A 23,619-nucleotide genomic window follows, 5' to 3' on the forward strand; every position below is an offset into this window, starting at 1 on the left:
GTAAATTGAGAATGAAAAATAATAGAAGTTAGGAGCTAATAAATTGACCATTTGATATTGTCTGTGTTGAATGACAGAAGTAATTGGCAGGGAATGGGCGCTTGAGCAGAGCAAACGACGTTTCAAATTCAAAGACCATCGTTGAGAATATACTCCGAATTATATGATTGCATTTCATTATAAGAGAGGACGAGTGCAGACTTTGCGGACTCGTTTCGCGTGAGGCCCATTCTCACGGGACCCGGTGTGGGCCATTAAAGGTGGGTCCACTATTGTTGAACAGAATGGATCCAAGTGTCAGATGGTCCACGCAATAAGTCAAGTGATCCACGTGTACGGCACACGTCGAAATTCTTGGAACAGTGGGGATCATGAATGTGGTGCAATTCATGTGTGTGAATTCATGATCGGTCCCATTTGCTACGCAATGCCCACCCTTATTTTATTATTGTCACACCATATTTATCATTTTCTCCCAACGTCCCTGCCAAACTAGCCTAACTAGGTACAAGTTTGAAACCACAAGTATGAAAATGTGATTTTGCATTTGAGTGTCGTAAAATAACATCTAATAGGATAATTAATCTTGTAACCTATTATGTTCAGTAATGAACAATTATTACCACATCAACACATTGGGGATTAAGAGTTATGACACATAATTAAATATGTAACAAAATAAATAGATTTAAGGAGTTGGTCGAATGAGTTCTCTTTTCTTAAATAATGGTAATAAAATGTTTTACGAGTATTGTATTTTGTTATCAAAGGACATTTGACCTAGAGGTATAGCTGTGTAACCACCCCATTCTTAAAGAGAGTGGAGGGAGAAATTTGAACCCAGAAATGGACAAAAAGGATATGTGTGTTTATTTGCTTTACCATTCAAAAATAAAAATAAAAAATCATATATTTTGTTATATATAAAATCATCATATTGGCTTTTTCTTTTTTCTTTCTCCAATCAATTTATTACTCCATCTATTTCAAAAATGTGTCCCTTTTGAAAATTTTTTGGAGAAATGTGATTAATTGTGAGTCACAATTCGCAAAAAAAAAAAAAATATATAATAAATATATATATATATATATATATATATATATATATATATATATATATATTGGACGAAAAGAGTATTGCATTGTCAATTTTTATAGAGTCATTTATCATAATTACTTATAGTAAAAAGTTCAGAATTCATGACTTATGTGTTCAAATAAATTGAAGGAGATTATGAAAAGAGACACTATGCTTTTAATTTATCCTCAAGTAGATATTTGTTTTCAGTTAACACCGTAAAACTCTTGTACTTGTTTTATAGATTTTTAACAAAAGTGTAATGGTAAAAGAAATTCATGTATACTAAATCTAGATTTTACCATTTTTATTACTCTAATACAATTTTATTGATGTATTTATTGGAATGTTTTTGAAAGATTACAAGTGCACCTAACTATTGTAATTTACATTGTATTTATTTTTGGCGTGAGAACGGCAAAGGTGTGCAAGTTTTGATGACTCTTATTTGTTAATTATTTTGCAAATGGATGTAAATTTTGCTGGTGTGGAAATTCTAATATTATTGGCCACGTGGAAATGTTTGTGGGACCGCAACTCCCTCACCACCAACACCCAGCCATGCTAAAAGTGGGGCTGTAGTTAAGAGATGGACCGTTAATCTTTTGAAAAAGTAGGGAAGGGTTAATGGACGGATCAGATTCCAAACGGTGAGTGAAATTAATACGTCTCTGGGGCCCTTTTTTATTCTGCCATCCTGTTAAGAATATGGGTTGTCTTACCCTTAAAAAAAGGAAATAAATAAATAAATGGGTCCACATGCTGGTGGTCCCATCTAATATGTGGGCCCCGGACGAGCTGGATCGTAGCACTGTGGGGTTGGTCAGACGGCTGAGGCCACACCACTTACTCTATGTAGGATACCTATTTGAACCAAAACAACATGGATGGCTCATCCAATAAAATATAAGAAAACACTTTTCCAAAGGAGTCGTGTTTGTGTTATATTCGTGTTTGACAGTGACATTTAGAATTGCAAATGAATCTGTTCATGAACAGCTTGATCTCGGCTCGTTAAGGGCTAGTTCGTTTAACAAACAAACCGAACTTAAGCACAAATTTTGAGCTCGTTTAATAAACGAGCCAAACACTATCAATGGTAGGTTCGGTTCGCTAGGTTCATGAACAAGCTCGTTTATTAGAGCATCTCTAATGCTCTTTCATTTGGGCTACTAAATTTAAAATTTGAGAGGGGTATAAAAAGTGGGCTCTCCAAGTGCCTTTTATTTGATCTCTCTGAGAATGTCAAATTTCCTCTCAGATATAAGAGTTACCAATTTTTTTAGCAAGCCTTCTCTCTCTCTGTATCAACACGCGCGCGCACACACATATAATCTCAATTAAAAGCTGTTCCAATAAAAAGATATAATCTCAATCCAAAAGTAGGCTTTAGTTTGCAAAACAAGAATTACAGACATTAGTTGATTTAGAAAAAAAATTAAAACAAAACCCATACATACAATTTGGCAGTTGCAGAGGGAGAGAGGCCAAGCTTGAGAGTTGAGAGAGCGACTGAAGCTTGCGAACGGTGAACCTGAACTGGAACAGCGGGCGATGTAAACTGAAAGATATGGGTTTTTGAACAATCTGAAATGATATGCCGATATGGGTTTTGATCTTTTGATTCTTGCAAACATATAGATAAACTGAAACATATGGGTTTTCAACTTCTGATTCTTGTAGATTTTCTAGTTTGCAGTTGGAGAGAGAGATAGAGAAAGAGGGGGGGAGTTCAGAGTTGAGAACGAAAATAAAGATGCCTGAATTGATTTGCCCTAAAAATATATATATATATATATATATTTAATAATAATATACTCAAATTTATATAATATACATATATATAATATATGAATTTCTGAAAAAGAAAAAAAATTATATAATAATATAATAAAATATATAAATTTATATATATATATATATATATATATATATATATATATATATTGCCTTTTTTGACAAGATATTTTAGATTTTTGTTTCTTTTTAATTAGGTTTAATTTTAGTTTCCTTCTAATGTCTACAACTTGACTTGGAATGTGCTTAATATTAATATTACTGATGCAAATATGAATTGTGGGAATGGTAGTTGAAAAAGAATGGTGGTTGTATAAAAAAATAGCATTTTGCATGAAATGCACCATTGGAGCATAATTGCTAAAATGTAGTATTATGACACTGTAGCACCTGTCAAAATATAGATTTGGTATGCGAAAATAGCTTAACTTTGGAGATGCTCTTAGTAATTTATAAGTTTTTGATCCAACCCAACAAATGTGATCCAGCCTAACATACTTAATCCATTGTTACATGAGCCCATTTGTAAAATACATTCCTATTAAACCCAACACAAAATGACCCATATTTATTTCATTTTAAATATCCAACAACATACCCATTTATGTTAAGTTTGCTAACACAAACCAAACCCCTAAAATCTTAGATCATTGTCTACAACGATGCGCATCCAGCATTCGTGACGTTCTTTTTCTCACTCTCTGCAACAATCGGCGACAACCACTTAACCAGCTCTCCTTTCATCGCCCCTTCAATATGTCCAAAGATTGGTGACGTTCAACCTCTCCTTTAACCGGCACTTCAATATTTCCAGAGATCGGCGACGACTAGCCTCTCCCTTCACCCAGGGATGGCTCTGAAATTGAAAAAAATCTTGAAAGGCCATAGGCGAATTTTAACAGTAAGGCCCTCTATATATATTGTTTTTTTGAGGCTCCTTAAATGATTTGCTGCATTTGATTACAATTTTTTTTTTGGTGGCCCATCATTCATGGGCCTATAAATTTTGAGGCCTTAGGCGACCGCCTTGGTAGCCTTGGGTCAGGGTCAGCCCTGCCTTCACCAGTCCTTCTAGTTTTCATATTCTTTAAAGACAACAATGAGGAATAATGAAATTAATCGCAAAAATGGAGCGATGCACCACTGTTGATGATTTCAGACAACCTCAAGGTATATATATATATACATTTATAACTCAAGATTTAAATTTTTTTTTTTTTTTTTTTCAAATCAGAAAGCAAACAAAAAAAATAATTCAATGCCAATTATAGAATAAAGTAGCAATTATAGTATAAAATAGTTAACGGATGCCTCGATAGCCCTGTGGTTAGTGCCTTCGGTGAATTTTGGGAGTTCTAACCTGATTCGATTCGCATGGATTGGACCGAATCAAATTCTCGAATTCAAAGATTATGTGCCCACCCCTAAGTCTTAATGGTATTATTATTTTATTATTTTAAAAAATTGTTAAAAAAAAGTTACTCATTGGGTGCATTTCACGTAAACTTTTATACTAGATAATATAAAAGCACTGAAACTGACTTGGACGGCTTCGACTCTTTGCATTTACTAATCTAAATTCTAACACTTCTTTCTAGTAAAAAAAAAAAAAAATAGTGCATCGGTGCTGAATATTTTGATAATGTAAAATGACTGAATCACACTCAATATATCATTAAATATTTTTTTGAGAGGGGGTATATTTGAACTTTCAATAAAAAAAAAAAAACACACACACATATGATAGTATTAATTTTTGTTTTTTTAGGGGGGCAAATGCCCCTCTTGGGCTCATGGTCCCTCCGCCCCTCCCCTGTATATACAATACTCTGTTGTGAATTATATATATATATATATATATATATATGTGTGTATATGTGTGTTCAAATCTTCCTCTACTTCCAGTTCACAAATTACATATAAAATCAAAATTGAAAATGAAATGGTGCAAATGAGCCCGAGCTTGAGCTTGCGGATATTCTGACTAGCCCAAGCACCTCCCAGATTGCGACGAACCGAGCCCAAGCATGTCAAAGCTCGGCTCGACTTGTTTCATTTGCAGCCAGGCTGGCCTTGGGATCTGGAAAAAAAAAAAAAAATTAAGTTAGGTAAGTCTTGGTCGCCTTGGGCCTTGAGGCCCATAGATGGGAAAAAAAAAAAGGTAGGGCAAGTTTCAGACGACACAATCCTGCTTCGACACTCCTCTGGGCGCAGCCTCCGCTATCGCCTCAGGTGACAAGGTATGTTCATCCTCCCTCTCTCTTCTCTCTCCTTTTGCATGAATCGATATTTTATATATGTTTCTTTCTTTCGTTCATCTCATCATTTGATTTGTTCTAACTTTGGTTCGTTTGATTCGGGCTTTACCTTTGTTCCAATAGTGAAAAGTAGCTTCCAAACTAGGGTTTTTTGTGTGTGTAGTCAGCCTTTCTACATGTGTCTTTCATGGCGATCGAGTCCATAATCTATGGCAAGTACTTTTTTTTTTTTTTTTTCCACTCCAATTCACAACAGCAGCAACCATACCCCTTTTCCTCATAATTTTTTGCATTTTCACATTCTATCCTACGAAAATTAAGGATCCCTTCTAGTGGGTTGAGCCGTCGAGGTAATAACTAACTTTTTCGATCTCTAAATTATGCTCATACTTAAAAGTGCCAAAATTAAGGGTTTTTTTATATTTTATTTTTATATGAAGATACATACCACCATTATTGATGTTATTTGAAGTTGGCTCAGCTAGAATTTCAGTTAATAATATTGTCAAAGCACTTGCCATCAGAATGTACAAACACATGGAAATCAAGAGCAGGCTTTAACAAAACAAAAGTTAATGGTTTTTCTATTAATTTGCACAGGTCTTCTGTAGCAATGATTAATCAGTCACTGCTACTAAAGTTCTCACACTGAAATCAAGAAAGGGGTAATTGGCTCCCAAAAAAACACACACAAAGTGTGGTGTAGTTAATATAGAGAGTGAAAGACAAAACTATATATGATAGTGGATGCCACATATAACGTAAACCTCTAAAGGTCCCACTACTTCTTCAGTGCTACAAGTTCAGCCTACTATTTATATATAGTTATCTCATCTCCACATATTTTTGTCATTTGTAATCATCAAATTTTAGTAGCTATATAAACAATGAATGTAGAAGAAGCTGCAGTTTTCTGTTCTCTAGTAAACTGTTCTCTTCATTTTTTATTTTGTGCCTATGAAAATTTTGCACTCTTTAATTGATAAATTTATTGTTATTAGTTAGCTGTCTTATGCACACTGCACATGCGCACAATTATTTATTTGTGATGATAGATTTATAGTTATTAGTTAATTGTCTTATGCAAATTGTACAGACGCACAATTATTTATTGGTGGTGATAAAAATTTATAGTTATTAGTTAGTTGTCTTAGGCACACTATACAGACGCATAATAATTTATTGGTGATGATAGATTTATAGTTATTAGTTAGTTATCTTATGCACACTGTACATGCACACAATTATTTGTTGGTGGTGATAAATTTATAGTTATTAGTTAGTTGTCTTATGCACAATGCACAATGCATAGGCGCACAATTATATTAGCTATAGAATTTGAAAGCATCGTCTTAAAATTTCGCACTCTTTTAATTTTTTTTTTCGCGTGTGAAACTTAAGGGCCTCACATTTGAAAGTTCGCCTAGGGCCTCTCAAAATATTTGGAATCTCAAGGCCGGCCCTGGTTGCAGCCCTACTTCATCGACACTTGAAGGGGTGTGATTATTAATTTAGCAAACTTGAAGGGATGTGATTGTTCAAAAAGGAGCTAAGCAAACTTGAAGAGATGTGATCCTTCACAAAGGAGCTAAGTTTCATCTGTCTGTCAATAGATCAAAGGGAATGTGAGTGTAATTAATCCAAAAAGAAAATAGCGTTTCCTTCCTAGCGTCAAATAAATTCTTCAATTTCTATTACGCGACTATGCCCAGCCCCACCCAAAATTCCCAAATCCTCCGGCGATTTCTCTGTCTCATCTATCAGCTTTATCCGGCGTCAGTTGGGGTGGCAATTTGTGTTCGTGTCGCGTCGATGTAAGGGTGTTATACTAAATAGGTAATCCCAAACCCAACCCATTTAATAATCGTGTTAAGAATCCTCAACACTAACCCAACTTATTTATTAAACAGGTAAACGTGTTAACCTGTTTAATGACTTGTTTATTTTATCAAAACGAGACATTTAATATTTAATCAAATACTAAATATATATTTTTTTGATAAGTATTTAATCAAATACTAAATAATAGAAAACATTTGTCATAATTAACCCAAATATTCAAAATAAAAAGAAAAATCATAAGACATAGCCAAGATTTATGTTGAAATAACTTAACTATTCATAGTAATTTGGTTTAAACAAGTAACATATTATATTAGTCATATTTACGATTATAACATGTTGAGTTAAATGGGTCATAAACGTGTTACACGAGTTGAACTCCTCAACCCTAACCCGACACGGTTAAGTAAACGAGTTAATCGTGTCGACCCTTTTATGACCCAAATCCGTTTATTTCAAACCCAAACCCTTTTAAGTCTTGTCATGTTCGTGTCGTGTCGTAATTTGCCACCCCTACCGGTGAATCCATCAGGTAGGTTTCTTTCCTCTCACTTCTTCTCTCCTCTTCTTCAACTATCACTTTCCTTTTCTCATTTTCACTCTCATACTTGATATTCTATAATTTTTTTCTCTATGTATGTGTGTGTCTGTATATATGTGTATGACTTTGTGCTTCTTTGTTTCTTGTCAAATACATACATATATTTGAATATCTGTGTGTGTATATTAACATAAGAGTGTAAAAATTATTTTGAAAATAAATAGCATGTTTATACGTTTGTTCAAAAGAATTTCAGAACAAAGGGAAAAATGGGGAAATATGCTTGGCAATCAAGCTCATGGTCCATTGACAAGTGCACGCAACTTAGAGAGAATAAATAAAATAAAGTGAGTATAAAAACTAACTCTGGCAGCAATTTGTAAAACAATCGAACAAATAATTAATATATAATCACAGACCAATATAATGTCCACTTCTTTCTTTTTCTGGCTTTCTCTTGTGTGTTTCGTAGTTAAACTTATGGATCGATGATGAAAGATGAATATTTTGGAGGTTTTATGGCTTTTATGTTATGAATGATGAATGTTGAATGTATTGGAAATTTATTTTAACCTATTTGTCTATTTTTGTTTATAAGTTTGTTTTGTTTATGGCCTTTTTTTTTTTTTTTTTGGTTGTTGTTGTTGCTGCTGTTAGATTTATGGTATTGTGGATATTGCTTAACTTGTTGATTATATAAATATATTATATTTCATAAACACATCCCTGCCGTTTGGGAATTTTCTGTGTCCGTATTTCTTAGTTCTACTTTAACCGAAGTCATGAGCTGAGCAATGCACTCAGCTGAGGAATTTGGTTAAAGTCATAGGAGCATGGTAGCATTATCTTTAGAATAAAGTGAGGGTTTAGCAATGTTCTTGATGTACTTCCCTCACTGAACGGTAAGATATCTTCAATCATGCATCTTCTCTTTCTTTCAATCTTTACTCTCTCAGTCTTAGAAACTCCATTGATCGATTCTTGGATGGTCTAGGGGAGTTTTAGGTCAATTTATTATTATTATTTTTTCATGTGGAAGGGTATTGTGCCAAAAATTAAAGCGAAGGAGATTTTTATGTAATTTGCCCTTTTTTTCCTACAATTTTCATTATTCCCGATGTGCTTCTCTGTCTAAAAATTTCACCACATTCCAGAACTGAACTTTGATTACGGTCTCGATATAGGCAATTGCAGATTTTTACCTACGACGTATGAAGTATTACTTAAAATCAGAAATTGCTTGGAATTGTGTGAAAGTTTTTTTCGAATTGCAAGAAACCTCCCTGACTTGTAACCATTTGCAGTAAACACCCCTTGCGAGTTTTTTTGACATTCCCCCCCTCAATTAACTGAAGGGGGTTACGGAAGACAGAAAATAACCACTCATTAATTAGGCACTGTTTGGACATCTGCTTTATGCATTCTTCTTTTTCTTCTTCTTTTTTTAGTGTTGTTAAATGAGACGTGGTTTCTCTCTCGCTCTACTGTCTAAAACACACTCTTCAAGATCCAACAAAACTCAAACCCAATGCTCTCTCTCTCTCTCTCTAACATTATATGTCTCTTCTCTATCCTCAGCACCACAATCATGGTTGGAAATCAGTCCTTCATTGCACCACTCTGCTCCTATCTCTCTATGGTCAGATGACCCAAGGTTGATTTCTCATGATGTGTGATTAAGATGGTTTACTGGTATTAAGGCAGTGAGCTGTTTTGATGTGTGTGTGTGAACTCACCGGCGCAATATGAACAGATTGCACTCTCATTAGAGGCCCTTGTTCTTATTATTCCATTCACCTTTAATGTTTGTATATCTATTTTGGCACCCTAGCTCTATTCTAGAAATGACCAGTGCATCCACATCCATGCTTCTTTCTCATTCCTTTTTGATATATATATATATATATACATATTTCTTAGGGACACTACTTGTTAAAATTTTATTCAAGTTCACTGTAAGAGAGCATGGATGAATTCCTAGTTTCTTTCCTTATGAGCATTTGTCCCCTCTAAATAGAAATTCTTGATTTTTGTTGTTTTTTCTGTTATTGAAAATTTTATTTTTCAACCATTCTTTCATCTGTATTACAACTTCTTTTGATGGCTTAACTTTGGTTCATTTTGCCTTCTTTCCCATAATGAATTTCAACCCTTTTTCTGCAAAAAAAGTGTTAAAAGATGGGGAAAAAAAAAAGAAACAACATTTCTATTTTCCTTTTACTGATGGGAATTTACTAAAGAGAAAAAATTTAAATGAGCTACCATACCCCAGGACAATACAGCAATAGAAACCAAACAGAAAGGATGCAAAACCCCGAAATGCCACAGAACCAAGCAAAGGGTCAATCAACAACACATAAAAGTTGTTTTACATAAGTTTGTCATTTATCTTGTTCAGGTATTGTTTCAATAGCAGAGAATTTTTTGGTGGCCCATCTAAAATAAGGTACACTTTGCTAGTCTAGTTGTAGATGTCTTTGATGTTGAGATAGGAGAATTGTATATGGTAGAAGGCAGATAAAATACTTTGCAAGCATGACAGGAACCCACGAATCAAGCAATTTAGCTTCATTCATTGTTTGCCAAATTGTAGATTATGAGGAGCTTAGAGCATTGCAATGTCCTAGACTAATTGTCTATCACGACAGTTCTAGCATTTAGCTATTTCCCTCCTTGATTGCAACTTTAAGCTAATCAACTTTTAGACTCAGTTGATATTTTTTTGACCTATGCACAGCTCAGCTGATTTCCTAATTTCTTCTATTAGGTTTATGCTTAGATATCAATATAGTGTTCAAAGCATAAAGGAGTAGATTCCTCAAATCATTTCATTATTATATTCTTTCGGTACAGAAGTTATAATCTTAGAGAGAGAGAGAGGTTTGGGTTTGAGTTTTGTTAGATATTGAAGAGTCTTTTAGACAGGAGAGAGATAAAAATGACGTCTCATTTAGCAAAAAAAAAAGAAAAGAAAAGAGAAAAAGCATGCATAAAGCAGATGTCCAAACAAAGCCTAATCAATGGTTGGGTATTTTAGTCATTTTTTTTTATCTTCAGTAACCCCCTGGTTAATTGGGGGGGGGGGGGGGGGGGGGGGGGATGCCAAAATTTTTTAAAAGGGGTTTCTTGCAATTCAGCCGTTTTTTTTTCCTTTCTTTTTTTTTTTTTTTTTTTTTCCCCTTTATTGATGCTCTATTTTTTGCTACATATTCATTTGTAGGAAAAATCATAGTCATGTTTTTGCTTGTGCACTTAAATGTATCCACACAAAATCTATATTTCCTTTTTTTTTTTTTTTTTGGGCTATATCCCAGTTGATATATATTGAGCTCCTGCTCATTTAATTGTTTTGGATACTGAGTTTTGATTTTACAAATACTTGGATTGCCATTGAGTATTCGGTGGGTGCTACTTTGATTTAGCTGTCAAGGTGTTTTACATAATGCCTCAAAGAACTTGTGTCGGTACTAGGGTGTCCAAGTTGCAGAGATTGCAAAATATGGCCTTCAAATATAAGGGAGAATCATAAGCTTATGACAATATACTAAAAGCTGAAACAATGTATAAAACAACTACTCCGTATATCGTTTTAGCGAACTGTCAAAAATTACAACAATGCTCGTGAACACCTAATGAATGTAAATCAACTTTGATGAGCTTTTGGTTTGTTTCTTGTTTACTTGTTTAAAAGAAGACACAATTAGCTTGTTTATTAGTTTAAAAGGAAAAATGTTTATCCATTGCATGCCAAAAGCAAGAGGGTTGAGATCATATATTGAGATAAATTATGATTTGTGATTATACAAGGAGGGCTTAGGCACTGTAGTATAGCATCTAGATTGTATAGAATTGAAATTTGAATTTGGTCAGCTCAGCAGTGGCATTCTTTTTCTTATGTTTGTTATTACTTTTATTATTATAATTGAAATTTGAGTTAAATATGTGTAATTCAAGCACTTCACAGTTAAAAAAGCATCAAGAGTGCACTGCAAAAATTATACGGAACAGTCACCTTTCCTGATTCTATATATTGCACATCCCTTATATATATATATATATATATATATATATATATATATATATGTTTGTGTGTGTACTTATCTTGCAAGAAAAAGGGTAAGATGGTAATTTCATTATTATCCTTTCCCTTCTTTTCTCTCCCTTTTGTTATCCAAACAACAATATTGTCAGTTCCTTTCTTTTCTATCCTATCTACCCAAACATGAATATAAATTATAGTTATCCTTTCCATTATTTTTTTTTTCTTTTCTCTTATAATCCTTTCCTTTCTTTTCTCTCCTGTGTATCCAAACGAAGCCCAAAGGTTGAGCATGAATTGAGTTGAAGCTGGCACGGTAACTTAGGTTTTGTTTTGGACTTGGAGTCCAGAAGAGCTTGCTGTCTGTTTTCGTGGTTGTAGATACAGTTTTTGAATCCATGGAGGCTTATAAGAGATGGGTTAGGGGGAACAAGGAGTATGTACATTCGTTGGAGTCTCTGGCTAATGTAAGCCTCCTTAATCTTATACTTTCGTCAGCTACTTTCATTAATCTGTCTGAACCAAATGTGTATGAACATTTTCTATACAGTTTCTTGTTTGTTTTGGTTGTTGAAGTTGTTCTATATTATGGTTTTGGCTTGTGCTTGTTTATAACATATATGGTTGATTAGAATAGAGATAATATGTGAGGAACAAATATGAACCGTGTTTGAATATAAATTTACTGTAATCTCATTTGGGTACTGCCAATTATGGCCTACGAAGAGCAAACTAATGTGCATCTGTTGAAGTGATTGGCTGCTACATTTCCAACTACTTGTAATTTGATTATCATTTTGATTCTTGGCAATAAGAATTGAACTCTACCCCCACCACACCCTTTAAATTCCGTACAGGCTCTTTTCCATCTTGTTCCAATGGCTGATGAATATGTAATCAATTTAATTTTGTATACAAGTTCTTGGTTATTTTAATTGTCAGGTTTTATGTTTTAGAAAGATTGATTGTCTCCTCTTGTAAAGTAGCTTGGCAATTGGAGAAAAGTAGAGATAAAAACTAACTTGAACTGTGCTATTTAATGTTGACTGACATGTTGCCCAAGGTTGCTATTTACTTTTTTTTTTTTTTTTTTTGGGGGGGGGGGGGGGGGGGGGGGGGGGGGGGGGTGGGTGTGTTGAGGCCTGGGCTTATTTGATTGCTGTGATGTTTGCATAGTGTGCTTCACCCATATCATAGATGGTACCTGAACATCAGAGTTGGTGAAAATCTGAAATAAGTAATTAGGAACTGTGGTTGTTTGTAGTTTCTTTTTTGATTGTTAGGGTATTTCTTTTATGGGTGTCCATCTTGTAAATTTTTGCTCCTTGAAAATAGACTAATATTGATTTGTGTTAGAAATTTTAACAATGTTTTCTCATATGAGCTCTGAAAATTACTGTTCAGGGATTGACATGGCTTCTTCCAGAACGGTTTTCTGAATCAGAAATAGGACCAGAAGCAGGTTTTGTGAATTTTTGGTAACATTTGGATTCTACTTTTTACGTATAAACTGCAACTTCAGAGGGTCTTGTTTCTCTTTTCAAGTACACCTTTGTTTGATCACTTGAGAAAGTTACTGAAGAGTGGAATGTAAATTTTTTAATCTAATTTTTACTTTTTCTTCATTTCCAACAAATGTATATCTAAACTACACCAAGTCAAATTCTGTTTTTCGAGCTTGGTTGAGTTGAGGTTTTTTTTTTTTTTTTGGTTCTTTCAGGTTTCATAAATGATTATAGAGGATAATATTCAATATTTTATATTTTTTCTATTCTACACCGTTTTCTTCCTACCCAAGATCTTTTAGTGTTATACCCTATCCAAATTTAGAAGCCTTGTTTCCAATTTTCCATGCAATGTTGAATGATGTTCTGAGTTAACATATTTTTAATCCTTCTGCAGTAACTGCAATTTTGGGCATAATCACAGCTGTCAACGAACATATAATTGATACGACCCCAACCCAAATACATACAGGATCTTCACAGCCATCTTCCTTCCCTTATTCCTTATGCATAACTTTACTTAAAGACTTGGAAACATTGGTGGAAGTTGTGGCACAGCATTTCTATGGTGATGATAAAAAATGGAATTTCATTGCTGTTACAGAGTTTACCAAGTAAGCAACATATTTAATTCAGTCTATGCCCCATCTTATCATTCACAGCTGGTGTTTTTGTACTTGTATTTGTAAATTTGTCTTAAATTTTGGGTATTCAATTTCATTCAGGGTATTCAATTTCATTTAGTTAGGCTAGCCTTGTTCCAGAACAGTGGATACAAGATGCTTTTGCATGGAGGAGAGATACCAAATGTTGAAAAGAGTTCAGATGCTTTAAATCCCCACCATAGATTTGGACATTTAGCAAAGCCTGGATGGAATCAGGGGCCTGGTAATTTAAAGAATTATCATGGGCAGAATCCTTGGAATCTTGAAGGAAGGGCAATGTCTGCCTTGAGTAGGTTCGGGGAAAATGCTAGGATGGTTTCTGAACCAACATGGTTGCCCAGGGTTCAACACCAGCAAGCAATCATGGAGCCTTTGTGTAATTTTTCTCCTAAAACTCTGTTCTAGATTGAGGAAATTAATTAATTTTATGGGATAAATTTTGCTGACGTATGCTATAATCTCATTACAGCTTCGGTTGTTCAAAGACCTACCCTTCCCACTTTCTTGTCTGAAACGGGTGTTCTTGGGGGCTTATTTATGATGGGGGAGGTGATGTTCATCACAACGCCACTTATCTATGTTTTACTGATAAGGAATTATGGAATTCGATCATGGTTTCCTTGGTTTGTATCCTTGGCTGTGGACCTTGTCGGAGTGGGCATTCTTTCCCAAATTACAATGTCAGGGCATAGAAAGAAAGACCAACAGTTTCATCTTTCCAGCTCCGAAAAGGATGAGGTTAGAGTTATACAGATTTTCACATGGTTAACGTTTTGATGCATCTTTTACATTGGAGGAGTGAGGGTCACTTTTGCCCTCGTATGTCATTTTCCTCTGTTCTTTATTCTTTTCTTTTCCTTGTATTTGTAACTGAGCCTCGGAAGGATTTGTTGTCCTGATGATTTGTGCTTTCTCTATTATTTTTTATTGTTATTTTTTAAATGACTTTTTGTTGTCCTGATGACTTGTTTTTTTTATGGAAAGAGGGGGATAAATATACTTATAAAAATAAAAAATAAAAAAAGAAGAAGGGGATAAATACAATTTTGAAAGGAAGAGTGTTGGACAGAATCGGTCCAAGAACCAAGACTCATTTTGAAAGTGTCCAGGTCATCAATCTTCAGCATGAGTTTGGATATCCACTGAATTTGTAAATAAGATTGTTTTGATTACTGAAGCTGTAAATGATTGATCCAGTTGATGGGTATAATACAGGTGAAAAGGCGGCGGCTGTTGTGGGCACTTTACCTCATGAGGGATCCATTCTTTAGCAAGTATACCCGGTAATGATGCAGTTCTCAAGTCAATTCCTGATTTACGAAGTTTCTTTGTTTAGATTCCAAAAGAAGAAAAGAAAAGGGTAACAGTAAAAGAGATACTAAGGCACTAATGTTTTAAAATCGTTACAGGCAAAAACTTGAAAGAACTGAAAAACTATTAGAGCCTGTTCCTATTGTTGGCTTTCTTACAGGTTTGTTTCGTATATTATTTTAAAATTAAATTCTCTCATCACCTTCCAACTATACTTTATTCAAAACTGATTCTGCTTCTTGTCTTTAACATGTACTCCCAATGAGCAGCAAAAATTATCGGGCTTATCATTGGAGCTCAGACACGTTACACTTACATGTCAGGTTCATGAGATGAAAGCTGCATGCTTGCACCTTTTTGGTGAAGTATTTCTCCAATTTTTTTTTCCTTGGTGTATTTCTCTTATTTTAGGAATAATTACTTGTTTTCATTTTCGCAGCATTCTTAATTCGAGATTCAAATACAAATATCAAATGGCTGTATCAAATTTTGTTAATATCCATGGTTAAATTAATGTGCACCTGAGATTAATGTTTTAATCAAATGCATTTTTCCTTGTAATAATACCATGGCATGGATAAGAATGCATAGCTGTTGATATTTGCTTCTTTTTTCTTTTTTAAAGTTCTTGCGGTTAGCTTTACGTATTTAAATGTCATACAAACTCGCGCACATGTTCACATATTTGTGCTTGGTGGTTGTAGGATAGGGATTCTTAGAAGTCGTGATAATCATTAATTATTAGCTTCAGCTGATGGAATACATCGTGATGCCTCACTTTTGTGCTTCCATAAGGCTTTCTCTTTTAGACATTAGAATTAAATTGAGTTGTTTAAGGTAGAAAGAACTCTAATAAATGGATAGAGACGGAGCATTATGAGATTTGGCACAGGCACACAATTGGTCGCAGAACTTGTGAGCTCTCCTCTAAAATCCATTTATTTTAATTTTCTTTTCTCTGTATTAAATATGGATGTATGCCCCTTTTCTCTGGGCTGTTTTCCAATAAAAACACATTGACTCATTATTTACTTTTAATGTCAAGATAAACCTATGGTGCATAAGAATTGTGGTATTATGTTCCTAGCATACTCCTTTTTATGTAAAATTCAGTCTAGCTAAGCTAGTTAATGAAGTCAAAAATTGAAACATACATTCAGGAAATGGACCCAAAATTATATTGCTCTCTTCCGGAAGAACAGCTTTTTCCTTTTACATGTGACAAGATCACCCCTATAAAGAAGAAATTTGAAAAAAGAAATTGATGGAAAACTATTTTCATCCAATAAAATAAAGCAATTGAAACCCATTAAAAACCATTTGCAGTATAAATCTGCTCTAAATTTAACAAATGGTGTATTTTCATAGAGCTGGAATTGCCATATGTATTATGTGTGTGTATTTTATCAAGAGAGAGTATATAGTCTGTAATGTTGGCAAGTATTGAATACCTTGATTTACTGGGGTAAAAAAGGTATTGAATACTATTTACTTGTTTATTCAGCACTTGAAAAACATGACTTGTAAGTGAGAAGCTGAGAATGGTACACAACTTTAGCAGTCTAGTGCAGTGCATATTTTCTAAACTGATTTAATGCAGTACAGCTTTGCCATTGCTTGGTGTAACAGTGAAAATGTTTTGAGTTTGAGAACAGCAGCATGTTTTATTGATGCATCCTTGTGGCTTGTGGTGTTTTACCTTATATTTACTTCTGCTTGTCCTATGCATAATAAATTCACATCCATTTAGTAATTTTTGACAGATATCATTAGCAGAGTCTCGGGAACAATTTATAATATATTCCACATTCTTCTTCTACATTACATGCTAAAAGTATTGTTAATTTCTTCTCTGCACAGTGAATGTTTCAAGTTCTTAGGGATCTGAATACTTCATCAGTTCACCCTGAACTTTGGTCGTCCCACTCGAACTAGGTGAGGTTGGGATGGTCCAAATAGTTTACCAGGTTCAGTAGTTTCTTTATGAGGATTTAATCTGCATGCTAAGTGTAGGGTTACAATTTTTTTGATGTTCTTGTATAACAAATTCTTTGTTGCACCTTTGTGGACTTGTATAGGCTAGTCAGAAATTTCACTTGATAGAACTTTCGTCAATGGGAAAGAAAATAATTAAAAAGGTGATGTGCTTTATATATTCATGCCTATAAAATTCTCATTACTGCATTAGCGAAGACTGAGGAGTGAGATGCTTTAGGGAGGCTGAGGATGATGTGTGTTGAGGTTAGTGAGAAAAGACATGGCTTACGGTTTGAGAAACATTGCCATTTGGCTCTCTTGTGGAATGATTATATATATATATATAGATAGAGCTCATATTGTTTTAAATGTGAATGCATGAGCAAATGGAATCTCCAATCTTCTTATAGAATATTACAATCATTTTGTATTTGATGCAGGAATTGCTGTACCTATATGGATTTGTCATTGATAATAACCCAGATGATTATCTCATGGTAATTTATTTATATGAAACATTTAGCATGTCCACTTCTCATCTATACTCTCTTGTGACCTGATTTTAACTTCTAATAATGATATTATTTCGAGTAACTTGATAAAACCATTTATTGGTTATTTGCGAATCATGTTCTGTAATTCTGCCTAATTATTTAGATTAAGAATATACTATTAGCTCATGAGTCAACTTATAATAGTGTTATAAAACCCAGACACTTGGATATGTGCAAATTAAATCCATTAACTTTACAGGTTCATTATCCAATAGATGCTATTCAGAGAGTTCCCTTTTCGGAGTCCAAAGTACAGCTTATTGAAGCACAGGTCAGCAATTGTATTTTGTAATTATGTCATGAATTATACATTGTTTTGATTAATAAATACTATTTCCAGCTTATTTGTCTACTTCTTAGGTAGATTGATGCAAGTTTAGTTGCTCACAATATTGTTTTTGTGCGTAAATTATTTATATGTATGTAAGTTTGTACATTATCACGCGTCCTTGTGCATTTTTGTATTACAATTTGTTGTTACAAATTTATGTGTATTTAATTTATTGACAAGAGTGATCAGTGTCACAGAAAGCTGAGATGAGGTGTCTTTTACCTAGAAGTTTGCTAGATCAGGGTTTTTTCCCAGCATCCACTCCACAGAAAGAAAACAAGGATAAGTATGGAACCAGTCAGGTTTGCAACTATAGTTGGAGTGGTCAACGCAAGATGCCCTCTTACTTGAATAAACTTGTTTTTCCTGAGGATTTCTTAACTGCCTTGAGGACCAAAGCCATGCAAGAAGACGAGTTATATCAGGTTTCATCATTACTTGAGGAGGTTTGGCTTCTCTTGATTATACTTTTTTCCCCTCTGAATAATTGGCCGTTTAAATTACTTTCAGCTTGGTGAATGTTCATTTATGTTTTTCAATATTTTTAAGTTATTTGTGTTAGTATCAAAGTAGTGAATGGGTTCTTCTTATTAAAGATCAAAAAGACGATTCTTAATATAAAATAAGTTGCTGATGAAGTGGTAAAAATCAAAGATAATTTCTAATATAAGTTGAGTTAAAGAACCCAAATACATGTGGGCAAAAATTGCATGTAAAGGGACTTTGCTTTACTGGATGCTTAAGAGTCGTTGTTATTACCGTTAGTTGTTTCTGATCAGGGGAGATTAAAACTGTACTAGTTGAAAATTAAGCACGTACAATGGTTTACATTAAATATGATGGGATATGTATCAGCGATACTCAGGAAAATGTTAGTCAAATGAGCTAAACTTGACCATTTTTTCCCCCAAGTATTCTTTATTTATCTCAGCATTGAGACTTGTTCAAGGACTGTGGATATTTTACATGATATTTATTTACAATCAGACTTATCCTAAAGTCTATTATTACAAATAATTATAAAGTTGTCAGGGCTTAACCTTCCATATTTATAAAGGAAAAAATACCTGGAAAGTTCTTAATGAAATGATAGGTTTCATATTTATTAAGGGATCAAGGTTTCAAGTTACCTGTTCTTATTCTGTTAGTAGTCATTTGATCCATTCCAGCAGGATATGTATTGTATTTTGTTAAAAAGGTCCTTGGTTTCACATCAAAGCAGAACACCAATAGTTAGTCTGGTTTGAACTTTAAATTGTTTACCTTTTTCCGGTTCCTTGACCTCTAATTGAATATATATATATTTTTCTCCAAGCTTGTTGGTGCTGGAGGGGATAGGCAACCATCAGATGCAGAAGTTCGAGCTGCAATATGGGAGGCTTGTGGGGATTCCGGAGCTTTGCAACTGCTCGTTGATCTTCTTAATACCAAGTAACCTCTGGAATCTAGCTTACTGGATTCTCAATACCAAGTTAACAGTGCTGATGTAAAATTTACATTTTTATTTCAAATTTGCATGACTCTAGGATGCCATTGTTTCTTATATTATCTTAATAAAAGAAAAGTTTCTAGTTGGAGTATCTGTATGACTCTATCATTTACTTGAAATTTTTGAGTTTTACTTGAACTTGGTTCAGAAGAATTTTCTTTTTTTTTTTTTTCCTCCTTTTTTTTTGGTAATTCATTCCTATTAAAATTTTGTTTGGGTACTTCTATCAAGTTTAAAACCTTGGTTCTGAAACTATTATGGTCAGTTTGGAAAGTTGGCATAATTTGTTTGGGAAATAGCATCATGTTTGAGTTTAAACTGTGTCCATAAATTGCCCTTGGGGTGCGAATTGAGTAACCTGAACATTTTATATGGCATGATTAAGTATAGACTGAAACAATTCTGGCATGTACACATTTCCATTTTTTGTTTTTAAAATTTGGAATCTTGAATGTTATACCCAGATCGTTTTTGCATTAAAGAACCATAATCTCATGCCCTGATAATTCTGTTACCCCTTGTTAATTCTACTTGTTGAGGATTCTACTTATGTTAGTTCCAAACATGTCTGCTTTTGTTTCAATCAATTTTCCTTTGTATGCTGTATTGAGTAAAGTTGGGTTCTCTTTAGACTTGTCTATGAAGCCTAGACTAGCAATATCAGTCCGTCTGCCGTCCTTTTTTCTTTGGTGGTTGTTGTTGTTGTTGTGTGTGTAGATAAGTTAGATATAACCCCTCTCCTCCTTTTGGGGTAGACTGCGAGGACGTACTTTAGTTATTTATTTTGCTGTAACGTAACAGTTTGGTTTTTGAGAACCGTGTAGGTAAATTGTTTGCTTTCATTTAAAAAAAAAAAAAAAAAAAGCAACGTTCTCCTCTGTTTTAATATCATCTTTTTAGAACTCCTCAACTTTTTGTTCATATCTCTTTTGGTGGGATTAGTGTGCTTAACTTGAATATGATTCTCAGTATAAATAGCCCTCAAGCTTGACCACGATAAAAGGGTTATATTGTTTTCTAGATTTAGTTAGAACTCGTATTATCTCATATAAAATTGCTACAAAACATTTTATATTTGCTGCCTAACTGAATTTTATGTGTACTAGAATGATGGATCTCGAAGAGTGGTCTGGGGCAGAGGACTGTGACACTGAATGTAACGACCCACTCCACCACATGGTATGATATTATCCGCTTTGGACCTGAACCCGCACGGTTTTGCTCTTGGGCTTCATCCCAAAAGGCCTCGTACCAATTGGAGGTGACACACTTACATATAAGCACTTCACCTTTCCTCTACCCAGGCGATGTGGGACTTGTGCACCCGTAACTCGCCAATGTGGTAGCCTGACAGTTTTTCTTGCACCCGCCCATAAGGTCATCACAATCTACCCCCCTTGGAGGCCCGACGTCCCTGTCGGCACACTTCCGGCTGGGTCAGGCTCTGATACCATTTGTAACGACCTACTCCACCACATGGTATGATATTATCCGCTTTGGACCTGAACCCACACGGTTTTGTTCTTGAGATTCACCCCAAAAGGCCTCGTACCAATTGGAGGTGACACACTTACATATAAGCACTTCACCTTTCCTCTACCCAGGCGATGTGGGACTTGTGCACCCGTAGCTCGCCAATGTGGTAGCCTGACAGCGTTTCTTGCACCCGCCCACGGCACACCCGTCCACAAGGTCATCACAATGAACTACTTGAGAAGGCCTGCTGCACCAAAATTCCAAAAGATTGCAAGAGGTACAAAAAGTATAAGCTTACAAAACATTAACTAAGTTAAACTATGGTGTGCCTCTCAGTGTGTGTTTGGACAGTTGTGAGATCCAAAATATTTTCTTATAAGTGCAGGCTCATTGCAAATGCAATAATATTACATGACAAAATAATGTTATACAATATGACTCATTTCAAATAGTATGTAAAATAAAATGTGTCGCATTCTTTATGGCATTGAACTTTTGTTAGTTACTTTGCTACAAACTAATTACAAACTCGGCTCATATTTTAGCCTCTTGTTAGCTTATGTACTTCAAAGTTTAACAAAAAGAAAAAATAAAGAAAGAAAAAATAAAAAAGAGAAAACCAACTCGCATACTTGTCTTGTTTCTTTGCTTGGACTAACTGAAATTTTTGTTAGTTTACCATCTTTTCCATCACTGAGCAATGTTTTTATTTTCCTGGAAGGTATCATTGAGCATTGTTTCATCTCATTTTCAACCATAAAATGTTCGTGCACATGTTGGAATTTTATTAATTAAGGATTGTCTTGTTCTGTTTTGGACTGCCCAACAGAGAGACAATGGTTCAGTTCAGCACCAGTTGTTGAGTAGAAACAGGTGGTGTAGCATAGTATATCGACAAGGGCAAAAGCGACTTACCCATCTTTTCCTGAAGGAAGCAGAGCATGCCTTGCAATTAGCCTTGAGTGAGGGCAACTGATCATCTATGGTAGGCTTGTTTTATTTCATTCATAAGTTATGTAGATTTGGATTTTATTTTATCTTTTTGGTCGGTTTGTTGTTGATATATATATATTTGCCATATACTTGTAGAAGTTGCGAAATTTTCAAGGATTCGAGTAGAAAGAGAGTTAACATTCAGTTCCCTTTTTTCATAGTGATTTTTCTATTCTATTCTCCTGTGTGATTCCGGAGCAATTTGGGCTTGATACAAATCACACCCTCACTTTATGAGATCTTAATCAATTTGTGTTTATATATAGTATATAAACTTTTATCTATATAATATTACAATCTCAATAGTTTAATTTTTTAGTCTAGAAGTAGGATGTCCATAGCAACATTGTTGAATATCAGATTTGAAGTACCACCAACACTAGGCTATGAGAAAGTATTGATTTCCTTTAAGTACCACCAGGCTACCAAAAAGTACTTAAAATATGGTAACTAGGTACCGGAGTATTGAAAATTTAAACTACTGCCTTGGAATTATGTTTGTTTTCTTACCTGACATGTTTTTAATATTAATTCGTGTAGGTGTTTATAATTTTGTGAAACTATTATACAGGTTTCCAACCACATTTGGAAATCTTACTGATAACAACCTCTTGGAAGTTGGAACTATCTAAATGTAACTTGGCCTCAAATTTGTCAAATTAGATTACATATATATATAACATACATTTGCAAAAAGCATGTGCATCCTCCAAAACACATTGACACATTTCTGAGTCTTTAACAAAAGATAGTTATAGATTAGTTTGGGAGGTACATTACCAAGTTCACATCAGTCTTGTAAGCTAGCTACATTCCTCAGTGTCCACCCAATGATATAGGCGGCGGCGGCAGCAGCAGCAGCACCATTGGTGAGGGTGATCACAGCGGATAACACATAGTTCTGACGACCAATCTTGGCCTTGGCTATCCCGAGTAGTGCAAGGGCCAATGCAGATGGTATGCACGCACCGATGAACTTGTGCGTGTCATTGTGGGTGAATGGTTTGAGAATGATGAAAGAGAGAAGAGGTGCACTTCCAAACACAAGAAAAGCCGCAAAGGTGACGAGGCCGTTCTTCCACGCCTTCTCTTCCTGCTCCAGCGGTGGCATTCCTTTCAGAGTCGCCATCTTCTCATCCACCAATATGTCCTTATACTTGGCAAATATGTTCACCACCTTGCAACAAGTAATATATTTTCAGTGTGTAGAATATACCTTATATGACACAACACTTGGTATCCTCGGGGAAATTGGAGGATCATACCGTGGTCGTGGTCGCATCATGGACATCCATTCCAAGAGCTTGATACCGCCGGATTAACTCCAGTTGCTGGGGCTCAGGCTCAGAGAGGCTGCCACGTCCTTCTCAGTGCTGGTTCACACCAAACCCCATTGATATACCATCAGCAACCAGATTCGCAAACCCAAGGACCAACACATCAACTGCAATCAAAAGCCAGTCCATTCAATTTTAGGTGGTCAAAGTGTGCAAATGTGGTAGAGCTCAGTTTAAGATATTAGTGAAAGTATACAAATCACACAAGAAGCCGGAGAAAGCATTTTGCGTTTGTACAATACAACAGTAATTGGGTTTCTGCATGCACTGACCCAACCACGTATTACCACTCCGATGCTAGTATCTTACAACAGTTTTCACTACTTATAGCTAGTGATAATAAAGGCCTGAGGTTCTTGGTGGTGAAAAAAAACAAAAAAAGGGACTAATAAGTGTCTTGTGTCACCTTGCTTGTGCTTGTGCTTT

General features: G+C 34.8%; 2 protein-coding genes and 1 pseudogene across 5 annotated transcripts; 2 read left to right on the forward strand and 1 right to left on the reverse strand.

The window, feature by feature from the left end:
- The first annotated feature begins 4,887 nt into the window (after nt 1–4,887).
- On the forward strand, nt 4,888–15,600 carry LOC132268243 (peroxisome biogenesis protein 16-like; annotated as a pseudogene).
- Nucleotides 15,601–15,740: 140 nt separating this feature from the next.
- LOC132268242 (uncharacterized) lies at nt 15,741–22,033 on the forward strand. 4 transcript variants are annotated; one of them, XM_059769065.1, is made up of 8 exons: nt 15,741–16,971; nt 17,115–17,174; nt 17,454–17,510; nt 17,767–17,838; nt 18,096–18,344; nt 19,214–19,329; nt 20,494–21,140; nt 21,693–22,033. In XM_059769065.1, exons 2-7 carry the CDS (start codon nt 17,151–17,153, stop codon nt 20,570–20,572), a joined length of 597 nt encoding a protein of 198 aa, XP_059625048.1. In that variant the 5' UTR covers nt 15,741–16,971; nt 17,115–17,150; the 3' UTR covers nt 20,573–21,140; nt 21,693–22,033. The 4 variants fall into 4 exon arrangements, with proteins under 4 accessions (XP_059625048.1, XP_059625049.1, XP_059625047.1 ...); XM_059769066.1 differs by having other exon boundaries at nt 15,741–17,277; XM_059769064.1 differs by having other exon boundaries at nt 15,741–17,174.
- Nucleotides 22,034–22,646: 613 nt separating this feature from the next.
- LOC132270549 (uncharacterized) lies at nt 22,647–23,322 on the reverse strand. The gene is made up of 2 exons (XM_059771728.1): nt 23,239–23,322; nt 22,647–23,033 (listed from the first exon to the last, which is right to left on the reverse strand). Exons 1-2 carry the CDS (start codon nt 23,320–23,322, stop codon nt 22,647–22,649), a joined length of 471 nt encoding a protein of 156 aa, XP_059627711.1.
- Nucleotides 23,323–23,619: the final 297 nt, after the last annotated feature.

Source organism: Cornus florida, unplaced genomic scaffold (genome assembly GCF_030987335.1).
Source record: "Cornus florida cultivar Cherokee Brave unplaced genomic scaffold, ASM3098733v1 CherokeeBrave_3.0.0_Hap2_Chr08, whole genome shotgun sequence".
In the NCBI taxonomy this organism is placed as follows: Eukaryota; Viridiplantae; Streptophyta; class Magnoliopsida; order Cornales; family Cornaceae; genus Cornus; species Cornus florida.

What these genes read in the sequence shown, in the direction of transcription:
- LOC132268242 (XM_059769064.1), top strand. Translation starts at nt 17,151, where the DNA reads ATGGGAAAGAAAATAATTAAAAAG. An exon ending in ACCCAGATGATTATCTCATG is followed by an intron (nt 17,511 to 17,766) that starts GTAATTTATTTA and finishes TTAACTTTACAG; the next exon opens with GTTCATTATCCAATAGATGC. An exon ending in TTTCATCATTACTTGAGGAG is followed by an intron (nt 18,345 to 19,213) that starts GTTTGGCTTCTC and finishes TTTTTCTCCAAG; the next exon opens with CTTGTTGGTGCTGGAGGGGA.
- LOC132270549 (XM_059771728.1), bottom strand. Translation starts at nt 23,322, where the DNA reads ATGGACTGGCTTTTGATTGCAGTTGATGTGTTGGTCCTTGGGTTTGCG. An exon ending in GTATATCAATGGGGTTTGGT is followed by an intron (nt 23,034 to 23,238) that starts GTGAACCAGCAC and finishes ACTTGTTGCAAG; the next exon opens with GTGGTGAACATATTTGCCAA.